This window comes from Salmo salar, chromosome 04 (assembly GCF_965601325.2).
Source record: "Salmo salar chromosome 04, fSalSal1, whole genome shotgun sequence".
In the NCBI taxonomy this organism is placed as follows: domain Eukaryota; kingdom Metazoa; phylum Chordata; class Actinopteri; order Salmoniformes; family Salmonidae; genus Salmo; species Salmo salar.
The window spans coordinates 73,149,529-73,176,239 of NC_138294.1; the positions used below are offsets into that span (position 1 = coordinate 73,149,529).

At 42.2% G+C, this 26,711-nt stretch overlaps 1 protein-coding gene across 2 annotated transcripts in view; it reads left to right on the forward strand.

Moving 5' to 3' along the window:
* LOC100196115 (F-BAR and double SH3 domains protein 2) overlaps nt 1-26,711 on the forward strand; it is a 51,184-nt gene that overhangs the window by 1,016 nt on the left and 23,457 nt on the right. The window contains exons 2-5 of one of the 2 annotated variants that reach the window (XM_014197713.3): nt 2,019-2,116; nt 11,298-11,343; nt 25,078-25,154; nt 25,371-25,515. In XM_014197713.3, coding sequence (XP_014053188.1) covers nt 2,019-2,116; nt 11,298-11,343; nt 25,078-25,154; nt 25,371-25,515 — 366 coding nt within the window. The remainder of the gene's footprint in view (nt 1-2,018; nt 2,117-11,297; nt 11,344-25,077; nt 25,155-25,370; nt 25,516-26,711) is intronic. The other variant, XM_045717268.2, reaches the window with a different exon arrangement.

Genomic DNA, 26,711 nt, shown 5'->3' on the forward strand with positions numbered 1-26,711 from the left:
TGAGTCATTTCCTGAAATAGAAACACACCTTGGCCTATTAGATCAACCACTTGACTTGTTTGTAGTTGCCTGAATATAGCCTTCTAATTTTAACCTTAGTATATTTCCCCTAATGATCAGCTGTGTTATAAGTAATGATAATAGTATAATAATACAGTACAGTAGGCTGTGGTTCACCAGTTCACTTCAGAAATAGGAGTCAAATCACCACTACAAAATACTGTATTATAATTTACAGTGCAACACACCAACTAATGCACGGTCCAGATCAATTTGAGATTGAATGACAAGTCACGATAAACACCATGCATGATGACAGAATGATCTTCTCAGGATAGCCTATAAGGTCAGTGAGTGTAGTTTGAGCCCTAATGGTTTCCCAGTTGAACACGTACCCAATTACTAGCCCTGAAACTGGGTTACCTAACCCAGGGGCCAATTAGAAGTCTACAGAGGCAACTCTGCTTTCCTCCACCCAGCCCCAGAGAGAAGCATTTTACACGGCTTCATCTGCCTCTGGATTAGTACATAGTTGACTTCTGGGCCTTGTTCACTCGAAAATAAAATGGTCCGTAACAGGGAGGGGAATTGTCATTTTCCAATAAGATATGCTCAATTTTGTTGTGCGGTGCCCTAATGAACACGACCTAGATCAATTTAATGGCTTGGTATTGTTGTGAATGTGTCAACCGGAAACACGCAGATATCCAAAGACTGTTAAAAATAATGTGTTTGCACTTGGGAGCAATTTTCAAACGCCTGAAGGTACCACGTTCATCTGTACAAACAATAGTACGCAAGTATAAACACCATAGGACCACGCAGCCGTCATACCACTCAGGAAGGAGACGCATTCTGTCTTCTAGAGATGAATGTACTTTGGTGCGAAAAGTGCAAATCAATCCCAGAACAACAGCAAAGGACCTTGTGAAGATGCTGGAGGAAACAGGTACAAAAGTATCTATATCCACAGTAAAACGAGTCCTATATCGACATAACTTGAAAGGCTGCTCAGCAAGGAAGATGACACTGCTCCAAAACCGCCATAAAAAAGCCAGACTACGGTTTGCAACTGCACATGGGGACAAAGATCGTACTTTCTGGAGAAATGTCCTCTGGTCTGATGAAAGAAAAATAGAACTGTTTGGCCATAATGACCATCGTTATGTTTGGAGGAAAAAGGGAGAGGCTTGCAAGCCGAAGAACACCATCCCAACTGTAAAGCACGGAGGTGGCAGCATCATGTTGTGGGGGTGCTTTGCTGCAGGAGGAACTGGTGCACCTCATAAAATAGATAGCATCATGAGGTAGGAAAATTGTGGATATATGGAGGAAGCAACATCTCAAGACATCAGTCAGGAAGTTAAAGCTTGGTCGCAAATGGGTCTTCCAAATGGACAATGACCCCAAGCATACTTCCAAAGTTGTGGCAAAATGGCTTAAGCACTACAAAGTCAAGGTATTGGACTGGCCATCACAAGCCCTGACCTCAATCCTATAGAAAATGTGTGGGCAGAACTGAAAAAGCGTGTGCAAGCAAGGAGGCCTACAAACCTGACTCAGTTACACCAGCTCTGTCAGGAGGAATGGGCCAAAATTCACCCAACTTATTGTGGGAAGCTTGTGGAAGGCTACCCAAAACGTTTGTTCCAAGTTAAACTATTTAAAGGCAATGCCAAATACTAATTGAGTATGTAAACTTCTGACCCTCTGGGAATGTGATGAAAGAAATAAAAGATTAAATAAATAATTCTCTACTATTATTCTGACATTTCACATTCTTAAAATAAAGTGGTGATCCTAACTGACCTAAGACAGGGCATTTTTACCAGGATTAAATGTCAGGAATTGTGAGAAACTGAGTAACTGTATTTGGCTAAGGTGTATGTAAACTTCTGAGTTCAACTGTATATGACATGCAGTGCTCTTATCAGGAGTTGACTGTATTCTGCTCCATATACAAGAGCTGGATTTGGATGTCTTGCCCACTTCTGATATAACTGTTTTGCGCCTCTCAGGTCAAGGTTACCCAGGAGCTGAAACACACTCACGCTGAACAGATAAGCAGACTACACATCAAACATCAGACAGAGTGTGACCTACTGGAGGACCTGAGGTAAGGGAGGATAGAGGGGGGTGGAGGGCTATAAGATGAGGGTGGAGGGAGCCGGTGGATGGCAGTGGAGGCTGCTTCTCTATCCCCAGTTTCAAATCAACCCCTATCCCCTACTACCTAGGTACTTGTGTAGTTGTAAAAGACTTGGATATGCATAATCAATGGCTACAATTCCACCTAGCCTGTCAGAGGGCCTAGCCCCTATTACCATATTGGTAAAAACCTATCCAACCTTTGTACATGTCTATGATATGAAGTGCCCTTGTGGGGTAGGGGTTTATTTGGAAGGGGACAGTACTCTTGGGTCTGGCTACCTGTCATTTGGCTTGGGTGGGGGGTGACAAAGAGATGAAAAATCACTAAAGATCAAATGAGCCAGAGATGTTCAGCCAGTCACTCTTGGAGGAAAATTGGTTTTGGATAAAAATAACTTTGGAATCTTCCTAGTTGGAAGATTCCTGGAATCAGGATGGAATAGTAAGGAAATCTTAGAATCCTCCAAATGGGAATTTTGGTTACCAGAATAAAAAAATATTGATAGTTGGAGAGGGAGAATGATAGGGACAGGCAGTGATATAGTATAGGGAAGAAGAGGGAGAGCAAGGCCAAGTTCTGTTGTCAAAGGTTGCAGATAGGAATCACATCGGCTCTATTATTGGAATTTGTAAGGGAGCAGACACACCTCACCAAATGTCAATCTGCCGTTCGTTCAGCGTGGTGTTTTAGGGACCACATGCTCGCTGGTGAGTGTCAGACTGACGACATTTTCGCGCGATTCTACATGTAGAATCGGTTTGCAAATTACAGCTGGCACTCTGTTCAGAGGTGCTAAGTCAGGGTTTCCCAAAATCGGTCTTTGGGACGCCATGGGGTGCACGTTTAGTTTTTTGCCATAGTACTACACAGCTCATTCAAATAATCAACTAATTATCAAGCTTTGAATCAGCTGTGTAGTGTTAGGGCAAAAAACTAAACGTACACCCTGTGAGATCCTGAGGACCAAGTTTGGGAAAAGCTGTGTTAAGTACTCTCGGGCGACAAACGCTATTGGTGTGTGTGATTTTTCAGTGTTTCCCAACTCCGGTCCTCCAGTATCTTCCAACAGTACATATTTTTGTTGTGGCCCCAGACAAGCACACCTGATTCTATTTGTCAACTAATCATCAAACCCTTAAAGTTGAATCAGGTGTTTTTTTCTGGGGATACAACAAACGTGTGCTGTTGGGAGTACTGGAGTTGGAAAACATTGCTCTACATGACTGGCATGTTTGATCTACATAGAAATATTCTATTTGAATGTTCCAAAACGTTGGTCCTATTGAATGCGACCCAGGGTTGTGTTCCCTAAGGTCGGCTGTAGCCTAGCGGTTAAGACTGTTGGGCCAGTAAACCGAAAGGTCGCTGGTTCGAATCCCTAAGCAGATAAGATGGAAAAAAATCTGCCTGCACCAATGAAGTGGATGTCGATTTTAAGGCAGCCCCCTGCACCTCTGATTCAGAGGGGTTGGGTTAAATGCGGAAGACACATTTCGGTTGAATACATTCAGTTGCGCAACTGACTAGGTATCTCCTTTTCCTTCATTAGGCACCAAACAAACAAAAATTGTAGGGACTACTTTGGGGTTTCCCAAACTCGGTCCTGGGGCCCGGCCTGGGTACACGTTTATTTTTTTGTCCTAGTGCTACACAGCTGATTCAAATAATCAACTAATTATCAAGCTTTGAATCAGCTGTGTAGTGTTAGGGCAAAAAACAAAACATGCACCCTATTCTGCCCTTTTATTGATTTCCCATGCAATACTAGACAGAAAGATAACAACTAAGTCTTCAATAAAACTCCCAAGGCGTGACTTTTCTTGAATGAATATATTGAAAACGTTTATGTTGTGAAACTGCAAAATACAGAAAATAATATACTTTAGTATTCAATTCAAATCGACATATTGTAGCTGTACATTATACCTTTTCAAGTTGAAGTTGCATGAAAATACAAAACACGTGCCAAGGTATCATGCATCTGGCATGATGCCAACCATATAGCTAATTGTTAATCATATGGTAATTGGCTAACTCCTTTCATTACTCTAATAATGTACGACCATCTCTGTAGAATAACAAAGCATATTACATTAGAAACAGTAACAAAACCTCAGTATTGTATGTTTTACAATTCGTTTGCATGACGCACGAGCAAAGTAATACAGCTGACGGCATACATGAAAAGCATTGCAATTTGTGTGCGTAAATACAACCAACCAACATTGATATGTAAGCAACTCTATCAATAACAAGATTATCATCACTAGCTAAATGCTTGAATCCAACTTACAAACAAATATTTTCCGAGGCTGAAGCGTGACAAGAAATGGCTACACTGAAAGACCTGCACCGTAGCGTTTGTAATAAACCATCTGTTACCTTCTAACAGGATGGCAGCACACACCCCTTGGGGTCCCGAGGACCGAGTTTGGGAAACGCTGGCCTACTTGGACTCCAATAAGAAACACTCAGTTTGCAATGGAAAAACTAAAACTTAGCCTTGAATGAACATGACCCATGCAGAGGGAAAGGAAGAACAGGCCAAGAGGACATGCAAATCACTTGAGGGGAAGCCAGATTGGTTGTGTCAGTTTGGCTTTGCTGAATACTAGAGCACTCAGACCAGTAATGTCTTGTTTTAGCCTGAAGTGACCCATGTGGAATTTGGGCTATTCATTTATAAGTACAAAAATGGATGTAGAAACTAAGCTTTCTAGCTTTAATTTCCAATGAAATGCCCAGTGTACATGACCAGTCTAGTCAAAGCCAATTTGCCTACTTCACCCATCAATCAAAAGGAACTGACTGTGGCCCTGGGGTGTCTGACTGTGTGTCTGACTCGTCAAGGAGGCTGGGTTGTGTTCAGTTGCCACTTAAAACATATTGTAATGGAAAACGAAAATACATTTTTCTTATTGGACAGGACCAGGTAGTCCCTCCCAGTTTCAGTAAATTTCTCTACATTTGGTGCCTAATGTGGGAGAGAGGAAAAAGACATTGATCACAGAAGGACTAGGCCAGTTGACACTGTGGTTCTTGTACTGTTTACACGTGAGAGAGACAAGATGTGCCATACTCTGCTCACTCCTGGAACTGTAAAGACTCCAAACAACACAACCGGGGTCATATTCATCAGACATCAAACATAATAAAACGGACTGAAACAGGGAGGGACTATTTGGACATGTCAACTTTTCCCTCAACGTCGGTAAGACTAAGGAGCTGATCGGGGACTATAGGAGAAAGAGGGAAGAGCACGCCCCCATCCACATCAACGGGGCTGTTGTGGAGCGGGTCGAGAGCTTCAAGTTCCTTGGCGTCCACATCACTAAGGACTTAACATGGTCGACACACCCGCACAATCGTGAAGAGGGCACGGCAGCGACTCTTCCCTCAGGAGGCTGAAAAGATTTGGCAAAGTTATACAGCTGCACCATCAAGAGCATCTGACTGGCTGCATTGCCGCTTGCTATAGCAAATTAACCACCCTTGATCGCAAAGTGCTACATTGGGTAGTGTGGCCAGCCCAGTATATCACTGGGGCCGAGCTCCCTGTCATCCAAGACCTGTACAGTGCATTCGGAAAGTATTCAGACCCCTTGACGTTTTCCACATTTTGTTACGTTACAGCCTTATTCTAAAATGGATTACATGTTTCCTCATCAATCTACACACAACACCCTATAATGACAAAGAAAAAACAGGTGATTAGGAATTTTTCCAAATGTATTCCAAATAAAAAACGTACATTTACATAAGTATTCAGACCCTTTACTCAGTACTTTGTTGAATCACCTTTGGCAGCGATTACAGCCTCGAGTCTTCTTGGGTATGACGCTACAAGCTTGGCACACCTGTATTTGGGGAGTTTCTTCCATTCCTCCCTGCAGATCCTCTCAAGCTCTGTCAGGTTGGATGGGGAACGTCGCTTCACAGCTATTTTCAGGTCTCTCCAGAGATGTTCAATCGGGTTTCATGTCCGGGCTCTGGCTGGGCCACTCAATGACATTCAGAAACTTGTCCCAAAGCCACTCCTGCATTGTCTTGGCTGTGTGCTTAGGGTCATTGTCCTGTTGGAAGATGAACCTCTGGAGTATGTTTTCATCAAGAAACTCTCTGTACTTTGCTCTGTTCATCTTTCCCTCGATCCTGATTAGTCTTCCAGTCCCTGCCACTGTAAAACATTCCCACATGATCATGATGCTGCCACCTCCATGCTTCACCGTAGGGATGGTGCCAGGTTTTCTCCAGATGTGACACTTGGCATTCAGGCCAAATAGTTCAATCTTGGTTTCATCAGACCTGATAATCTTGTTTCTCATGGTCTGAGAGTCCATTAGGTGTCGTTTTGGCAAACTCCAAGTGGGCTGTCGTGACTTTTACTAAGGAGTGGCTTCCGTCTGACCACTCTACTGTAAAGGCCTGATTGGTGGAGTGCTGCAGATGGTTGTCCTTCTGGGAGAACCTTCCATCTCTACAGAGGAACTGTCAGAGTGACCATCAGGTTCTTGGTCACCTCCCTGACTTAGGCCCTTCTCCCCCTTTTGGCCGGGCAGCCAGCTCTAGGAAGAGTCTTGGTGGTTCTAAACTACTTCCATTTAAGAATGATGGAGGCCACTGTGTTCTTGGGGACCTTAATTTCTGCAGATATTTTTTGGTACCCTTCCCCAATCTGTGCCTCGACATAATCCTGTCTCCAGGCTCTACGAACAATTCCTTTGACCTCATGGCTTGGTTTTTGCTCAAACATGCACTTTCAACAGTGGGAACTAATATAGATGGGTGTGTGCCTTTCCAAATCATGTCCAATGAATTGAATTTACCACAGGTGGACTCCAAGTTGTAGAAACATCTCAAAGATGATCAATGGAAACACAATGCAAATGGAGAAAAAATACTACAGCGTGTCTATGCTGCTTATTTGCACCACTACTACTATTTTGATCTCAAACAATTTGTCAGGTTTATAATCTGACATGCTATTCAACAAGCCACAACTCCCTAGATATCAGTCTGATACATCATTTATGATGCCTAGCATGTCATTGGCTGTTGAATCTTAGGGCTGTCCCCGACAAAAAAAAATATTGGTTGGCTGAGTCCTGTTTAACCTTATTTTTCCTTATATAGACAGAATAACATATGCGCTGAGCTTTGTCTTGTGCTTTAAGCATACTGTTTGATTACATAATTAAGACGCAGAAATTACTCAAAGAACCCGATGGTCAAACTGTTAAAAAAAGGACGGTGTTTGTGACTGGGGCACGTTGTCTCGCTCTGTTTAAACACATAGCGGTGTTTATTGCACTGTCCATGCTGAAGCTGTAACATCATTACAGCCATTTAGTTTCTGACTGAAGTTTTGTTCTGTTACCGAAATCCCTAATTTGTTTATGACAAACATTCCCTCAACCCTTGCTCTCTTTACATGAAATGCGTGAGCATCACATGCATGTGAACAATAGGACCTCACCTATAGCCTATCATAATCACGTCAATAAATTGGTTATAACAGCAAAATGGATTTGGAGGACATGAAAAATAAACTCGAAATGGGCGAATGTTTACTGGTTGCTCAGGAGGGGAAGTCAGATCTTTGGAGGTCATTTGACTAAGTTGTGGTAACTACTGGAGATCTAGAAAAAGGAGGGTATAGGAGCAAGGACTGTGTATTGTGTGTGTCAAACAGTTGTTAGATTACAATATAATTTTTTTCTGGCAATTTGCAACAGTGTAAATAATAGTCTCTCTCCTCAATTTTCTTAGACAAGGCTCAGGCAAAGGCTGTTTTTTTGTCGCTGCTGCTGCCTCCACCGCATTGTTCTCAATCCCACTATACTGATTAACTTTGCTATTATGCACATAGCAACATAGGGAAAGGTGCCAATTCTACGGCGCACTGAAGATTGAGCATTTGTTATAAGATAATGAGATTGATTAGTGTTGCACCATTATTTTTACATAATATAACCATATACAATTTCATTATCAAATGACTTAGGAGTGATGGATTGTGCCATCCCCGTGGCGTCCACAATGGATTAGTCCACTGAGACAGGCGTGAATCAGACTGGTGTCTTGTGCACCATAAAAATAATAATTGTTTGTCACATGCGCCGAATTCAGCAGTTGTAGACCTTACAGTGAAATGCTTACTTACAAGCCCGTAACCAACAATGCAGTTGAAAAAATACGAATAAGAAATAAAAGTAACAAGTAGTTAAAGAGCAGCAGTAAAATAACAATAGCGAGACTATATACGGGGGGGTACCGATACCGAGTCAATGTGCGGGGGCACCGGTTAATTGAGGTAATATGTACATGGAGGTAGAGTTAAAGTGACATAGATAATAAGAGTAGCAGCGGTGTAAAAGGGGGGGGGGGGGGAGCAATGCAAATAATCTGGGTAGCCATTTGATTAGCTGTTCAGGAGTCTTATGGCTTGGGGGTAGAAGCTGTTTAGAAGCCTCTTGGACCTAGACTTGGCGCTCTGGTACCGCTTGCCGTGCGGTAGCAGAGAGAACAGTCTATGACTAGGGTGGCTGGAGTCTTTGACAATTTTTAGATCCTTCTTCTGACACCGCCTGGTATAGAGGTCCTGGATGGGAGGAAGCTTGGCCCCAGTGATGTACTAGGCCGTGCGCACTACCCTCTGAAGTGCCTTGCGGTCGGAGGCCGAGCAGTTCCCATACCAGGTAGTGATGCAACCAGTCAGGATGCTCACGATGGTGCAGCTGTAGAACCTTTTGAGGATCTGAGGACCCATGCCAAATCTTTTCAGTCTCCTGAGGGGGAATAGGTTTTGTCGTGCCCTCTTCACCACTGTCTTGGTGTGCTTGGACCATGTTAGTTTGTTGGTGATGTGGACACCAATGAACTTGAAGCTCTCAACCTGCTCCACTACAGCCCCGTCAATGAGAATGGGGGCGTGCTCGGTCCACCTTTTCCTGTAGTACACAATCATCTCCTTTGTCTTGATCACGTTGAGGGAGAGGTTGTTGTTGTCCTGACACCACACGGCCAGTTCTCTGACCACCTCCCTATAGACTGTCTCATCGTTGTTGGTGATCAGGCCTACCACTGTTGTGTCATCAGCAAACTTAATGATGGTGTTGGAGTAGTGCCCGGCCTTGCAGTCATGAGTGAACAGGGAGTACAGGAGGGGACTGAGCACGCACCCCTGAGGGGCCCCTGTATTGAGGATCAGCGTGGCGAATGTGTTGTTACCTACCCTTACCACCTGGGGGCGGCCCGTCGGGAAGTCCAGGATCCAGTTGCAGAGGGAGGTGTTTAGTCCCAGGATCCTTAGCTTATTGATGAGCTTTGAGACACTGTGATGTTGAACGCTGAGCTGTAGTCGATGAATAGCTTTCTCACTTAGGTGTTCCTTTTGTCCTGGTGGGAAAGGGCAGTGTGGAGTGCAGTAGAGATTGCATCATCTGTGGATCTGTTAGGGTGGTATGCAAATTGAACTGGGTCTAGGGTTTCTGGGATAATGGTGTTGTGAGCCATGACCAGCCTTTCAAAGCACTGGCTACAGACGTGAGTGCTCTGGGTTGGTATTCATTTAGGCAGGTTACCTTAGTGTTCTTGGGCACAGGGACTATGGTGCTCTGCTTGAAACATGTTGGTATTACAGACTCAGACAGGGAGAAGTTGAAAATGTCAGTGAAGACACTTTCCAGTTGGTCAGCGCATGCTTGCAGTACATGTCCTGGTAATCCGTCTGGCTCTGTGACCCTGTGAATGTTGACCTGTTTAAAGGTCTTACTCAAATCAACTGCGGAGAGCATGATCACAGAGTCGTCCGGAACAGTTGGTGCTCTCATGCATGTTTCAGTGTTATTTGCTTCAAAGCAAGCATAGAAGTAGTTTAGTTCGTCTGGTAGGCTCGTGTCACTTTGCTGTGCTTCCCTTTGTAGTCTGTAATAGTTTGCAAGCCCTGCCATATCCGACGAGCGTCGGAGCCGGTGTAGTAGAATTCGATCTTAGTCCTGTATTGACACTTTGCCTTTTTGATGGTTCGTTGGAAGGCATAGCGGGATTTCTAATAACCTTCTGTTTTAGAGTCCACACCTTGAAAGCGGCAGCTCTATCCATTAGCTCAGTGCGGGTGTTGCCTGTAATCCATGGCTTCTTGTTGGGGTATGTAAGCACGGTCACTGTGGGAACGACGTCATCGATGCACTTATTGATGAAGCCAATGACTGATGTGGTGTACTCCTCAATGCCATAGGAAGAATCCCGGAACATATTCCAGTGTGTGCTAGCAAAACAGTCCTGTAACTTAGCATCTGCTTCATCTGACCACTTTTCTTTATTGATCTAGTCACTGGTGCTTCCTGCTTTAAATTTTGCTTGTGTTCAGGACTCAGGAGGATAGAATTATGGTCAGATTTACCAAATGGAGGGCGAGGGAGAGCTTTGTACATGTCTCTGTGTGGAGTATTTCTTTCCCCTCTGGTTGCACATTTTAAGCTGGTAGAAATGAGGTAAAACTGATTTAAGTTTCCCTGCATTAAATTCCCCGGCCACTAGGAACACCGCATCCTGGATGAGTGTTTTCCTGTTTGCTTCTGACGGAATACAGCTCATTGAGTGTGGTCTTAGTGCCAGCATCGGTCTGTTGTGGTATGTAGATGGCTACAATAAATACAGATTTAAACTCTCTAGGTAGATAGTGTGGTCGACAGCTTATCATGAGATACTCTCCTTTTGGCGAGCAAAATCTTGAGACTTCCTTAGATATCGCGCACGAGCTGCTGTTTACATATATGCATAGTCCACCTCCCCTTGTCTTACCAGACGCCGCTGTTCTATCCTGCCGATTCAGTGTATAACCAGCCAGTGTATAACCAGCCAGCTGTCATCATTCAGCCACGACTCCATGAAGCATAAGATATTTCAGTTTTTAATGTCCCGTTGGTAACATAAAAAATTGCGACTGCTCGATTAAAGATATCTCGGTCGACCAACAGCCTATCGACCAAACAATCGACCAGTTGACTAAATGGGGTCAGCCGTACTAAATGTATCATGCTTTGCCTAATTTATATAGTACGGTAGTGTCCATTCAGTCTCTTTTCCCAGTTTATTTATTATGTTGTATATCATTCTGTGGTTCTACCTTTACTCCTTGTAGGACATTCAGTCAGAAGAAAGCTGCTGTAGAGAGGGACTATGCCCAGGTGAGTATCTCTCTCCGTCCTTCCTTCTCTCTCTCTCTATCCCTCTGGAGGCGTGTTCATTTCTGCATGCGGATGCCATTTCATTGTGGCGTTGCTGTCTTCAGCTTTGGGGCACCCAAAAAATAACTTACCTCCTACAAAGGCGCCAATTGCTTCACCATACGAGGTTCGAGTAAGGTTGCGGTTGTTGGGTGGATCTGGGCTCAGTTGTGGTCCGATGCATTTCTCATCTATCACAGAGGACCACTTTTAAAGGTTTTTGTCTCAGTTGTGGTGTTTTGTGTGGCCCACTTCCTTGTCGTCGAGTTGTTTATGCCACAGTTTCCTGTGGATGTCAATTTACTGTCTGAAAATCCCCCCTCTGCTTTGGTCTTTTCCGGCTTTGCATCCCTGTGTGGAATGTAAACCATTACTGTGAGAAAAGAGGACCCTGACCTGGGAGTTCCCCAACCAGGCAGTACCCAGCCATTTCATTGGGTGTAATATGGTGTGTAATATAGTGAGAGGGCGAAAGAGATTGCTGTTGTGTGTTTTTGTTTTGTTTGAGGATTTCATTCACACCCTGCTCATATACCATTCATTCAGTGCCTTCAGGAAGTATTCATACCCCTTGACTTATTCCACATTTTGTTGTGTAACAGCCTGAATTCAAAATGGATTAAAAAAAATCTCGCACATCTACACACAACACCCCATAATGACAAAGTGAAAGCATGTTTTTACATTTTTCCCCAAATGTATTGAAAATGAAATGCATATCTTTTTTCAATGGTATTCCACCCCCTAATTCAGTACTTTGTTGAAACACCTTTGGCAGGGATTACAGCTGTGAGTCTTTCTGGGTAAGTCTCTTAGAGCTTTGCACACCTGCATTGTACAATATTCACACATTATTTTCAAAATGCTTCAATCTCTGTCAAATTGGTTGTTGATCATTGTTAGACAACCATTTTCAGGTCTTGGCTATAGATTTTCAAGTAGATTGAACTGAACTCTAACTAGGCCACTCAGGAAGATTCAATATCATCTTGGTAAGCAACTCCAGTGTATATTTAGTCTTGTTTTAGTTTATTGTCCTGCTGAATAGGGAATTCATCTGTGTCTGGTAGAAAGCAGACTGAACCTGGTTTTCTTAGGATTTTGCCTGTGCTTAGGTCCATTCTGTTTTTTTTTTATCCTGAAAAACTCCATAGTCCTTAACGATTACAAAGATAACCATAACATGATGCTTGAAAATATGGAAAGTTTTTCAACAGAATCAGTGGAATGAATACACCCCTTATCACATGCAAACACAGTTTACTTTCATAGCAGCCACATACAAACTGAATGATCACTTTGCTCGTTGTAATTCCTTTTTGCATCTACGTGCTCTCCTCCTCACCTTTTCACTCTGCCTGTGGACTTCAGTGCACAACACATCAGCTGTCTGTGACCAGGCCCCAAAAAAACTTTACAAGCCAAACCTTCATATCATAACCGCTACGCGCAACACACAGCCTACATCGTTGTCACCATATTATCCAACGTCATAGTCTACATAGCTAATAGAACTAACGCATTAGTAAACCCGCTACAATCATGCAGTACAGTCAAAGGCCGTTTAGCAGTTACACCGGTGGCAATAAATTAATAAAACCGAAAGCTTACCTTGACTTGGAAAGGTTATAGTGTTGGACAGCCAGCTAGCTAACATAGCATCCCTCTCTGTTTGAGCCGGGTGTTTTGTTTGAGTAGGCTAAACTAGCGAAGTAAGTGAAAAGTAAAAAAATACCATGAAATATAGCTGAGTCAACTACTCACCACATTTTATGCACTGCGGTGTTAGCTAGTTGTAGCTTATGCTTTCAGTAATAGATTCAATCTCTTTGATTGGGTGGACAACATCAGTTCATGCTGCAAGAGCTCTGACAGGTTGGAGGATGTCCTCCGGAAGTTGTCATAATTACTGTGTAAGTCTATGGAAGGGGCTGAGAACCATGAGCCTCCTAGGTTTTGTATTGAAGTAAATGCACCCAGAGGAGGATGGAAAATAGCTGTCCTCCAGCTACACCATGGTACTACCCGTGAAAGTGCTGTTGAGGCTACTGTAGACCTTCATTGCAAAACAGTGTTTTAATCAATTATTTGGTAACATATGAATATATTTAAAATAGTTTTATCTTAAAATGATAGGTTTTTTTATGTTTCACTACTTTTTATGAAATTTTACATTAATTCGCCTTCCTCTGAGGAGCCTCCGCTGCTGTACAGGCTTCCTTCTTTTCACTCTGTTAATTAGGTTAGTATTGTGGAGTAACTGTTTATTTTTACCCATCTACTAATTTTTGGTGCATTGGAAAACCTTCCCTGGTATTTGTGGTACACACTATTCAACAGCCAGTGAAATAGCAGGGCGGCAAATTCAAAACAACAAAAATCTCATAATTCAAATTTCTCAAACATACAACTATTATATCCCATTTTAAAGATGCACTTCTCGTTAATCCAACCACATTGTCCAATTTCAAAAAGGCTTTACGGCGAAAGCATAACATTAGATTATGTTAGGACAGCGCTGAGACAAGAAAAACCACAGTCATTTTCCAAGCAAGCAGAGGTGTCACAAAAACCAGAAATACAGCTCAAATTAATCACTAACCTTTGGCGATCTTCATCAGATGACACTCCCAGGACTCAATGTTACACAATACATGTATGTTTTGTTCAATAAAGTTCATATTTATATCCAAAAACCCCATTTTACATTGGCGCATGATGTTCAGAAAATGTTTTGCCTCCAAAACTTTCGGTGAATGAGCACATCAATTTATAAAAATACTCAACATAAACGTTGATAAAATTTACAACAGTTATTGAAAGAATTATAGATACACTTCTCCTTAATGCAACCGCTGTGTCAGATTTCAAAATAGCTTTACCGCGAAAGCACATTGTTCAATATTCTGAGTACAGAGCTCAGACATCAAAGCAAGCTATACAGTTACCCGCCAAGTTCTGGAGTCAACAAAACTCAGAAATAGTATTATAAATCTTCACTTACCTTTGCTGATCTTCTTTGGAATGCACTTCCAGGACTCCCACTTCCACAAGAAATGTTTGTTTTGTTTGATAAACTCCATATTTATGTCCAAACACCTCCGTTTTGTTCGCGCATTCAGATTGTTGAGTCAGCTCTTATTCTCTCCCCAGTCACAGTAGAAGCATGAAACAACGTTCTAAAGACTGTTGACATCTAGTGGAAGCCTTAGGAGGTGCTAAATGAACCCTAAGTCACTGTATACTGTATAGGCAATCACTTGAATAACTACAAACCTCAGTTTTCCACACTTCCTGGTTGGATTTGTCTCAGGTTTTTGCCTGCCATATGAGTTCTGTTATACTCACAGACATCATTCAAACAGTTTTAGAAACTTTAGAGTGTTTTCTATCCAAATCTACTAATAATATGCATATCCTACCTTCTGAGCCTGAGTAGCAGGCAGCTTACTACAGGCACGCCTTTCATCCGGACGTCAAAATACTGCCCCCTACCCTAGAGAAGTTAAGCACATTTTTGCAACTGAACTTATTTAGGCTTAACAAAGGGGTTGATACTTATTGACTCAAGACATTTAATCTTTTCCACTTTGACATTATGGGTGTATTATATTGTGTGTAGGCAAATGACCAAACATCTCAATGTAATAAATGTTTAGTTCAGGCTGTAACACAATGACATTTGGAAAAATTCAAGGGGTGTGAATACTTGCTGAAAGCACTGTATGTACCACATTTTTCTATATATGAAGAGTCACCCTCAAGACAGAGCACTTCCAAGACCCTTTCTCACACCCACTCTAAACCAACACTTTTATCCGGCTGAAGATTCAGGGTGCAACGCAACAAAACCATAAATAGCATGCAAGTCTTTTGTGCACAATACACAAACATGTTCGCGCACTCACACACACACTATAAACAAGGACATTGAATAATTCTCATCACCACATCTATTCACCAATAGCATCTTTGTGCTACTTCCTGTGTAGTTGTCATGCCCTGAAGCCATCCTGTAAACAATGTATTACTGATGCTTGTCTAGGGTAATTGGGTATGCAACTGCATAAAAACAATACACAACATGCCATACATGAATGGTGATATGTTCCTACCACCTTACACTCCGGGGAATTATTTCCTTGGTGCACCATAACAAACACTTTTCTGCCTCGATTTGGAGCCAGCCTCATAGTCGTGTGACTAGCTCAGAATTTGAATTGAGTCCCAAAGTCCCACACTGTTACCACTATGCGCCAGCATTTTGAGCCTGGGGGCAAGATTATGTAAACGCGTGCGCACACACACTCTCCAAACAACCCCCACTCAGTAATATATAGTCTCTATCTCATGGAGATGTCAATCTGAGAGAGACAGTGCATTAGGAAAGTATTCAGACCCCTTGACTTTTTCCACATTTTGTTAGGTTAGCCTTTTTTCTAAAATGCATTAAATCATTTTTTTTACCTCAATATCCCATAATGACAAAGCAAAAACAGGTTTTGAGAATCTTTTTCAAATTTATAAAAAATAAACGTAAATATCACATTTTACGAAAGTATTCATTCCCTTTACTCAGTACTTTGTTGAAGCACCTTTGTCTTATGTATGATGCTACAAGCTTGGCACACGTGTTTGGGGAGTTTCTCCCATTCTTTGTAGATCCTCTCAAGCTTTGTCAGGTTGGATGGGGAGAGTCGCTGCACAGCTATTTTCAGGTCTCCAGAGATGTTCGATCGAGTTGAAGTCCGGGCTCTGGCTGGGCCACTCAAGGACATTCAGAGACTTATCCCGAAGCCACTCCTGCATTGTGTTGGCTGTGTGCTTGGGGTTGTTGTCCTGTTGGAAGGTGAACCTTTGTCCCAGTATGAGGTCCTGAGTGCCCTGGAGCAGGTTTTCATCAAGGATCCTGACTTGTCTCCCAGTCCCTGCCACTAAAGAACATCCCCACAGCATGATGCTGCCACCACCATGCTTCACCGTAGGGATGGTGCCAGGTTTACTCCAGATGTGACGCTTGGCATTCAAGCCGCAAGAGTTCAATCTTGGTTTCATCAGACCAGAGAATCTTGTTTCTCGTGGTCTTGAGAGTCCTTTAGGTGCCTCGTGGCAAACTCCAAGAGGGCTGTTATGTGCCTTTTACTGAGGAGTGGCTTCTGTCTGGCCACTCTACCATAAAGGCCTGATTGGTGGAGTGCTGTATAGATGGTTGTCTTTCTGGAAGATTCTCCCATCTCCACAGAGTAACTCTAGAGCTCTGTCAGAGTGACCATTGGGTTCTTGGTCACCTCCATGACCAAGGCCCTACTCCACCAATTGCTCAGTTTGGCCGGGTGGCCAGCTCTAGGAAGAATCTTTGTGGTTACAAACTTCTTCCATTTAAGAATGATGGAGGCCACTGTGTTCTTGGGGACCTTCAAAGCTGCAGAAATGTTTTGGTACCCTTCCCTAGATCTGTGACTCGACACAATCCTGTCTCTGAGCTTTTCGGACAATTTCTTCAACCTTGTGGCTTTGTTTTACTCTGACATGCACGGTCAACTGTGGGACCTTATATATAGACAGGTGTGTGCCTTTCCAAACAATGTCCAATGAATTGAATTTACCACAGGTGGACTCCGATCAAGTTGTAGAAACATCTCAAGGATGATCAATGGAAACAGGATGTACCAGAGCTCAATTTCATGTCTCATAGCAAAGGGTCTGAACACATGTAAATAAGGTATTTGTTTTTTATTTTGTTAATACATTTGCAAAAATTTCTAAAAACCTGTTTTCCCTTTGTCATTATGGGGTATTATGTGTAGATTGATGAGGGGAAAAAAGTAATATAATCAATTTTAGAATAAGGCTTTAACGTAACAACATTTGGAAAAAGGGAAGGGGTCTGAATACTTTCCGAATGCACTGTGTGCTCCCTGGGTTGTATACATTGGGGCACACCTTAGCTGAGCATGTCTTATAGGACAAGTTTAGGTAGTCCCCTCCTGATTTCTTTTGTTTGGGGCTTAATGAATACACCACCTGGCTACCTGTCTCGTGTTTGTGCCTATGTATTCCAGTGACTCATACTAGGTCATTTGATTATGGCCATTTTGATTTCCCTGAACACACATTTTCCCTATGTACAGATCTAGGATCAGCTTCCCATTCCTCAATTCTCACCTTATCCATTAGCTGTGAAAATGCTAAACTGACACAAGATCAGCGTCTTGGGTTTACCTTCACCTTACACCAAGCGCACACTGTAGTTGCCAAGCATGAGGATTGTCAGTACATGCAATCAATATGACTTTCCCAACATGTTTCAATGACATAGTTGTTTGCTTGTGATGATGCAACAGGATGCTTTTTCTCACTCAGCTTGCAGCTTTTGTCTCTGAACTGTCTATTGGGTTGTGTTCATTAGGCACCAAATGTAAGAAAACAGTCTGAAACAGGGAGGGACTACCTGGACTTGTCCAATAAGAAGCACTTGTAGTCATTTTCCATTGTAAAACATTTCTAAACGTTTGCCCTAATGAACTGGTAGAAGCAGCAGATGGCTTTTTTGGGTGCCAAATTAGAGATGAGCGTTAGACTGTTGAATCAAAGCAAGTCACAGTGGACTCTGAAATGCTTATTTTTCTCTAACTTACCCTCTTCCCTTTTGCATCTTCTCTATCCCTCTCTTTTTCCTCTCTCTCTTAACACCTGCATGCTGCCATGACCTGATTGATATTCAAATCACAGTAAGTGATAAAATGACCCCCTCTGTCCCTCATCCTTACCCCGTCCTCCCATTCCCTCCTCCCTCTGTCTGTCTGTCCATCCCTCCCTCACCCCCCGCCACACCATTCAGACATGTCCGCTCTGCTGGCTACACTCTGTGACTCCCACAATGGCTGGGTTTGTGGCGGTGGGTTTGGCCATTTGGAACTTTGGCACCAGAACCCAGTGACACCAAAGGGTTCAGAGACTGGGCCTAATGTGTGTCAGGATGGGAGTGTGTCCCTTGTGGATTGAATTTAGCCTGGTCCCAGATTGGTTTGTGCTTTATAGCCAATTCCTATAGTTATTTGGTATGGCAATGACCATAGAAGTTGGCAAGACCGCACAAACCAATTTGGGACCTGGCTAGATTGAATTGAACTCACCTCCCTATAGCAATCAGTCAGTCAGTGTTTGAGATGGACAGTTAGCAACTGCAGACTGACTGATCTATAAATCATAATGAATAGTCATTTTGGATGCCAGATAGTAATTGATCTCAAACATGTTCGGTCGGTAGGCCTTCAGGATGTTAGTAGGTGATAGAATGCAGGCTAGCTATGTTTAGGTCAGACATTTGCCCAAGTTGCCATTTCGATCACCTGTCTCTGTTCACCTGAGAATGTGGTCCGTATAGCAGTGTGTGCGCGTCTGCATGACTTTGCACCCCCGCATACTGAAGGCCCCACTGGGGGGAAAAAGCCTGAAATATTTCAGTTGGTCTTTGTGTTTACTCTGCAATGCTATTTCAGTTCCTCAAAGCTAAACCTCACTGCCGGCAAGCGGTATTTCAGGGAGTGCTACTGTGGTTTAAACTAAATGAATTATATTACAAAATAAAAATGAGCCCAACTCAGCATAAATGTGCTGCAAGCCTGCAGCAGCCACCACTTAACTATACCCATGCTCTAGGTGAATGAGTCCATGGCTGCATCTGAAATGGCATCCAGGGTCATGAGGTGGAGCCCTTAAGTTAACCTGTCAATCATTTCTAATCAGTGATTACTTCAAAGAAGGAAGTCCCCAGGCCCCTTGTTCTTTAACATCCACCCTTCTAAAATGTAGACGTACTGCAACTTTGACCTGTGGTTTTCTAGGGTTGTGTTCATTATGGCACACTGTAACAAAACGTTTTGCAACAGAAAGCGAAATTGAATTTCTTATTGGAAACTTTCAGCTGAAGAACATACGCACATCAAGGTACTTTTCACAGGTGCTGGAGTTATAGGCAAAACAGAAAGGGAAAATGCTGCACACTGCTGCTCATGCTCCCAGGTGATTTTTATTTATAATGTTTCGACCCTTAGGTCTTCATCAGGCATCCATATCCCAGGAGGGGGTGGAAGGTCCTATATATAGGGTCAGTACTCAGTAAAAAATATATAACACAGGTTCACAATATTAAACATTCAATGTATCAAAATATATGATCACACACAAGGAATGTGATATATACAGTTGAAGTCGGAAGTTTACGTACACTTAGGTTGGTGTCATTAAAACTTGTTTTTCAACCACTCCACAAATTTCTTGTTAACAAACTATAGTTTTGGCAAGTCGGTTAGGACATCTACTTTGTGCATGACACAAGTCATTTTTCCAACAATTGTTTACAGACAGATTATTTCACTTATAAATCACTGTATCACAATTCCAGTGGGTCAGAAGTTTGCATACACTAAGTTGACTGTGCCTTTCAACAGCTTGGAAAATTCCAGAAAATTGTCATGGCTTGAGAAGCTTCTGATAGGCTAATTGACATCATTTGAGTCAATTGGAGGTGTACCTGTGGATGTATTTCAAGGCCTACCTTCAGACTCAGTGCCTCTTTGCTTGACATCATGGGAAAATCAAAAGAAATCAGCCAAGACCTCCACAAGTCTGGTTTATCCTTGGGAGCAACTTCCAAACGTCTGAAGGTACCACGTTCATCTGTACAAACAATAGTACGCAAGTATAAACACCATGGGACCACGCAGCTGTCATACCGCTCAGGAAGGAGATGCGTTCAGTCTCCTAGAGATGAACGCACTTTGGTGCGAGAAGTGCAAACCAATCCCAGAACAACAGCAAAGGACCTTGTGAAGATGCTGGAGGAAACGGGTACAAAAGTATCTATATCCACAGTAAAACGAGTCCTATTTCGACATAGGCTGCTCAGCAAGGAAGAAACCACTGCTCCAAAACCGCCATAAAAAGCCAGACTACGGTTTGCAACTGCACATGGGGACGAAGATTGTACTTTTGGGAGAAATGTCCTCTGGTCTGATGAAACAAAAATAGAACTGTTTGGCCATAATGACCATCGTTATGTTTGGAGGAAAAAAGGGGAGGCTTGCAAGCCGAAGAACACCATCCCATCCGTGAAGCATGGGGGTGGCAGCATCATGTTGTGGGGGTGCTTTGCTGCAGGAGGGCATCATGGCATCATGAGGATCGAAAATGATGTGAAGATATTGAAGCAACATCTCCAGACATCAGTCAGGAAGTTAAAACCTTTTTGGGATAGGGGGCAGCATTTGGAATTTTAGATGAAAAGCGTGCCCAAAATAAACTGCCCGCTACTCAGGCCCAGAAGCTAGGATATGCATATAATTGGTAGATTTGGATAGAAAACACTCAAGTTTCCAAAACTGTTAAAATAATGTCTGTGAGTATAACAGAACTGAAATTGCAGGTGAAAAACCTGAGGAAAATCCATCCAGGAAGTGCTATTATTTTGAAATTGGTGTTTTTCCATTGAAAGGCTATCCACCATTCAAAGCGATAGGACCCAGATTCCGTTCCCTATGGCTTCCACTAGCTGTGAACAGTCTTTAGACATTGTTTCAGGCCTTTTTTCTGAAAAATTAGGGAGAATGAGCAGTTTCAATAAGAGGCCAGTGGAAATTCCCCAACCTGTTTGGTGCGCAATCCCGAGAGTGCGCCTTTCGTTGTTTATCTTTTATATTGATGACGCTATTGTCCGGTTTAAATATTAGCGATTATTTAGGCTAAAAACAACCTGAGGATTGATTTATAAACATCGTTTGACATGTTTCTACGAACTTTATGGATTCCATTTGGAATTTTCGTCTGCCTCTTGTGACCGCATTTGAGCCATTGGATTACTGAACAAAATGCGCCAACAAAATGGAGGTTTTTGGATATAAAGAGGGACTTTATCGAACAAAACCAATATTTATTGTGTAACATGGAGTCTTGTGAGTGCAACCATACGAAGATCATCAAAGGTAAGTGATTAATATTATTGCTATTTCTGACTTTCGTGACTAATCTACTTGGCTGCAAACTGTTTAATGTTTTGTCTGCTGAGCGCTGTCCTCAGATAATCGCATGGTTTGCTTTCACCGTAAAGCCTTTTTGAAATCTGACACGGCGGCTGGATTAACAAGTTAAGCTTTATTTTGATGTATTGCACTTGTGATTTCATGAAAGTTAAATATTTATAGTAATTTACGTTGAATTTGGCGCTCTGCAATTTCACTGGAAGCTGTTGAGGTGGGACGTTAGCAAGGAGGCCTACAAACCTGACTCAGTTACACCAACTCTGTCAGGAGGAATGGGACAAAATTCACCCAGCTTATTGTGGGAAGCTTGTGGAAGGCTACGTTTGACCCAAGTAAACCATTTTAAAGGCAATGCTGCCAAATACTAATTGAGTGTATGTAAACTTCTGACCCACTGGGAATGTGATGAAAGAAATGAAAGCTGAAATAAATCATTCTCTACTATTATTCTGACATTTCATGTTCTTAAAATAAAGTGGTCATCCTAACTGACCTAAAACAGGGAATTTGTACTTGGATTAAATGTCAGGAATTGTGAAAAACTGAGTTTACATACACCTTAGTCAACTACATTTAAACTGCCGACTTCAACTGTGTGTGTGTGTATGCACAGTACCAGTCAAAAGTTTGGACACACCTATTCATTCAAGGGTTTTTCTTTATTTTTGACTATTTTCTACATTGTACAATAGACATCAAAACTATGATTTAACACACATGGAATCATGTAGTAACCAAAAAAGGGTTAAACAAATCAAAATATATTTGAGTTTCTTCGACGTAGTCACCCTTTGCCTTGATGACAGCTTTGCACACTTGGAATTCTCTCAACCAGCTTCACCTGGAATGCTTTTCCAACAGTCTTGAAGGAGTTTCCACATATGCTGAGCACTTGTTGGCTGCTTTTCCGTCACTCTTCGGTCCAACTCATACCAAACCATCTCAATTGGGTTGAAGTCAGGCGATTGTGGAGGCCGGGTCATCTGATGCAGTACCATTACTCTCCTTCTTGGTCAAATAGGCCTTACACAGCCTGGATGTGTGTTGGGTCATTGTTCTGTTGAAAAACAAATGATAGTCCCACAAACCAGATGAGATGGCATATTGCTACAGAATGCTGTGGTAGCCATGCTGGTAAAGTGTGCCTTGAATTCTAAATAAATCAATGTCACCAGCAAAGCACCATCACACCACCACCTCCATGCTTCACGGTGGGAACCATACATGCGGGGATCATCTGTTTTCCTACTGTGCGTCTGTGGTTGGAACCAAAAATCTGAAATTTCTACTCATCAGCGCAAAGGACATATTTCCACTGGTCTAATGTCCATTGCTTGTTTATTGGTCCAAGCAAGTGTCTTCTTCTTATTGGTGTCCTTTAGGAGTGGTTTCTTTTAGCAATTCGACCATGAAGGTCTGATTCACGCCGTCTCCTCTGAACAGTTGATGTTGATGTGTCTGTTTCTTGAACTCTGTAAAGCATTTATTTGGGCTGCAATTTCTGAGGCTGGAAACTCTCTAATGAACTTATCCTCTGCAGCAGCGGTAACTTTGGGTCTTCCTTTCCTGTGGCGGTCCTCATGAGAGCCAGTTTCATCATAGCGCTTGGTTTTTACGACTGCACTTGAAGAAACGTTCAAAATTCTTAATTTTCCGCGTTGACTGACATTCATGTCTTTAAGTAATGATGGGCTGTCATTTTCACTTTGCTTATTTGAGCTGTTTTTGCCATAATATGGACTTGGTCTTTTACAAGTAGGGCTTTCTTCTGTATATCTCCCCTACCTTGTCACAACACAACTGATTGGCTCAAATGCATTAAGAATGAAAGACATTCCACAAATGAACTTTTAACAAGGCACACCTGTTAATTGAAATGCATTCCAGATGACTACCTCATGTAGCAGATTGAGAGAATGCCAAGAGTGTGCAACGCTGTCATCAAGGCAAAGGGTGGCTACTTTGAAGAAATTCAAATATAAAATATATTTTGATTTGTTAAACACTATTTTGGTTACTATGTGATTCCATAAGTGTTATTTCATAGATTTGATGTCTTCTATTATTCTACAATGTAAAAAAATTAAGAAAAACCCTTGAATGAGTAGGTGTCCAAACATATGACTGGTACTGTGTGTGTGTGTGTGGTGTGTGTGTGTGTGTGTGTGTGTGTGTGTGTGTGTGTGTGTATATATAGATTATATTCAATTAGGATAAAAACTATAATTTGGACAATTTTGATACTATAAAAACAGTTTCAAGTCGACCTCCTAGTTATGGCCAAGAGGAGAGACTGTTGAGCCTGTGGATCCAGAAAGATTCCCTTTGAAGACGTTTCCTCTCAATGTCCCCTCCCCTGCATGACATCTTGACCAATTCTGTTCCAATGTATGTCAGAGAACTAATAGGATGTCTAGCTTGTACAAAATGAACAGCAACCAGATTTTTTTTTGGTCTCCTGTCCGTATATTGCCGCGGTGCTCTCTGATCCGGGTCTTAAGGCTTCAACTGGTTTTCCCTATGTAAGACAAGGACATTTCAACATGTAAATAACATTGGTGGACATGCAGGCAATCAGGCCTTTGATCTTAAATCTTTATCCTGTGTGGGGGTGGGTAAATTGGTTACATTTGTATGTGAAGCTGCATTGAGCACATTGGCTACATTTGTAATTAGCCTTTGGAACCTTGTCCAAGAAAGTATCCTTTTTCTCTGGTGGATAAACAGATTTCACCACAATGGCTCTCACATTTGGGGGTCTTTTAAAGACCATACGTGGGGGATATTTAAAGATGGGTTTCAATTGTGGGTCAGTATCAATAATGTATCAGTGCTTCCTGATTTAATGTCCTTGAATGCCTTCCCCAACGGTGAATATTGGGTGAAGCATGAGGGGACATGTTCAGATTTTTCTTAAACTTTTGGTTTGAATGCTTTCCGACTGTGTTAGTCCTTCAAAAACGATCATTGGCATGTTTTACCCAATTGTCTTTGTACCCCCTTTCCTAAAAGCGTTGTGTGGCCCCTGGTCTATTTCTGCTAAGAAGCATCAGAGCTGCATATTCTTCTGATGCGGCTGAATTGACTTATAGGGAGACTTTTAATAAGTGGACGTGGATGAAAGCTGTCACCTCTGAGGGTGTTCCTGTCTGTAGGTTTCCTATAGAGATCTGTAGAGAGGGAGGTTTTGTCCTTAACCATCACATCAAGAACTGATTTGTGATAGTTCATTGTTAATGGTGAAACGAAGGTGTTCATTCATAGAGTTTAGATAGGCATGGAATTCCAAGAGTTCTTCCTGGGTCCCTGTATAGATCCAGAAAATATCTCAGAATTAGGAGAATAATGGAGAGAAAATGGTTAAGGTCTGGATCAGCACCACCAGTTTATCAAACGTTCCTAGATATACGGTGCCTTCGGAAAGTATTCAGACCACTTGACCTTTCACACATTTTGTTACGTTACAGCCTTATTCTAAAATGAAATCATTTTTTCCTCATCAATCTACACACAATACCCCATCCGTTTCGTGCCTATTGAACACGACCCAGACCAAGGTAATCATGGAAAGCCTTGGAAGCAGCAGTATCGGGAGGTAGAAAGTGGGTCAGAAGTTCAAAGGTTAAAGGTCTTCTCTCTTCTTCCTCCCCCGCAGGCTCTACACAAGCTGTCCAATCAGTACCTGAAGAGGGAATGGCCAGCCAGCCTACCAGAGGAGCCCACAGACCACAGGTAAGACCTCTCGTCACCGTGGCATCATCAGAAATCGTATTGTCTCACACTCTCCCTCAGGTGAAATGGACAGCAGTTAGTGTTATTTTTCCATAATCATGCTTACCAGTGTCTACAATTATGCCCAATTGTAACCGTATAAACAACACAGTAGAACATAAATGTATTTGTCTCCATAAGTTTAATGTTTATTTGTGTGTGTGCATGTCGTCATAGGAACATGTACACGGTTTGGAAGGCCTACTTGGAGGGCACAGTGCAGGTGACCCAGTCCAGGATCACGGCCTGTGAGAACTACAGGAACCAGGTTTCGGACCCGGCCAAGACTGCCAGGCTGCAGAAGGAGCATCAGCTCAGGAAGGTATGGAGGCCAAACCACCACAACATGGCTTAGCTTTGCATAGTTTGCAGACTCTCTCCTGCTCTCTCTCCTCTTTCCTGCTCTCATGTCTTACATTGGATGTATGTCTCCATTTATACAGCTGGGGAGTTGAAACCACTGAAACAATTCAGGATGGTTTTTTTCTGCCTTAAGGGGAAGTACGCTGTTCTTTGGATACCAACCAGTGTATTTACAGTGCCTTCAGAAAGTATTCACACCCCAGGACTTTTTCCACATTTTGTTGTTACAGCCTGAATTAAACATTTATTCAATTTTAGAGTTTTTGGTCACTGGCCTACACACAGTACCCCATAATGTCAAAGTGGAATTATGTTTTTAGAAATGTTTACAAATTAATAAAAAATGAAAAGCTGAAATATCTTGAGTCAATAAGTATTCAACCCCTTTGTTATGGCAAGCCTAAATAAATGCAGGAGTAGAAATGTGCTTAACAATTCACATAATAAGTTGCATGGACTCACTCTGTGTGCAATAATCATGTTTAACATTATTTTTTAATGACTACCTCATCTCTGTACCACACACAAACAATTAATCTGTAAGGTCCCTCAGTAGAGAAGTGGATTTCAAACACAGATTCAACCACAAAGACCAGCGAGGTTTTCCAATGCCTCGCCAAGAAGGGCAGCTATTGGTAGATGGGTATAAAAAAAATATATATATTTATAAATCCCTTTGAGCATGGTGAAGTTATTAATCATACTTTGGATGGCGAATCAATACACCCAGTCACTACAAAGGTAACGCAGTTGCCAGAGAGGAAGGAAACCATTTCACATGTGGCCAATGGTGACTTTATAACAGAGTTTTAATGGCTGTGATGGGAGAAAACTGAAGATGGATCAACAACATTGTAGTTACTCCACAATACTAACCAAATTGAGAGTGAAAATAAGTAAGTCTGTACAGAAATATAAATATTCCAAAATATGCATCATGTTTGCAACACAGCACTAAAGTAATACTGCAAAAACTGTGGCAATGCAATTAACACTTTGTATTTAGGACTAAAAGTTATGTTGGGGCAAATCCAATACAACACATTACTGAGCACCACGCTCCATATTTTCAAGCATAGTGGTGGCTGCATCATGTTATGGAAGGGGGAGTTTTTCAGGATAAAAAATCAACTGAATGGAATTAAGGACATGCAA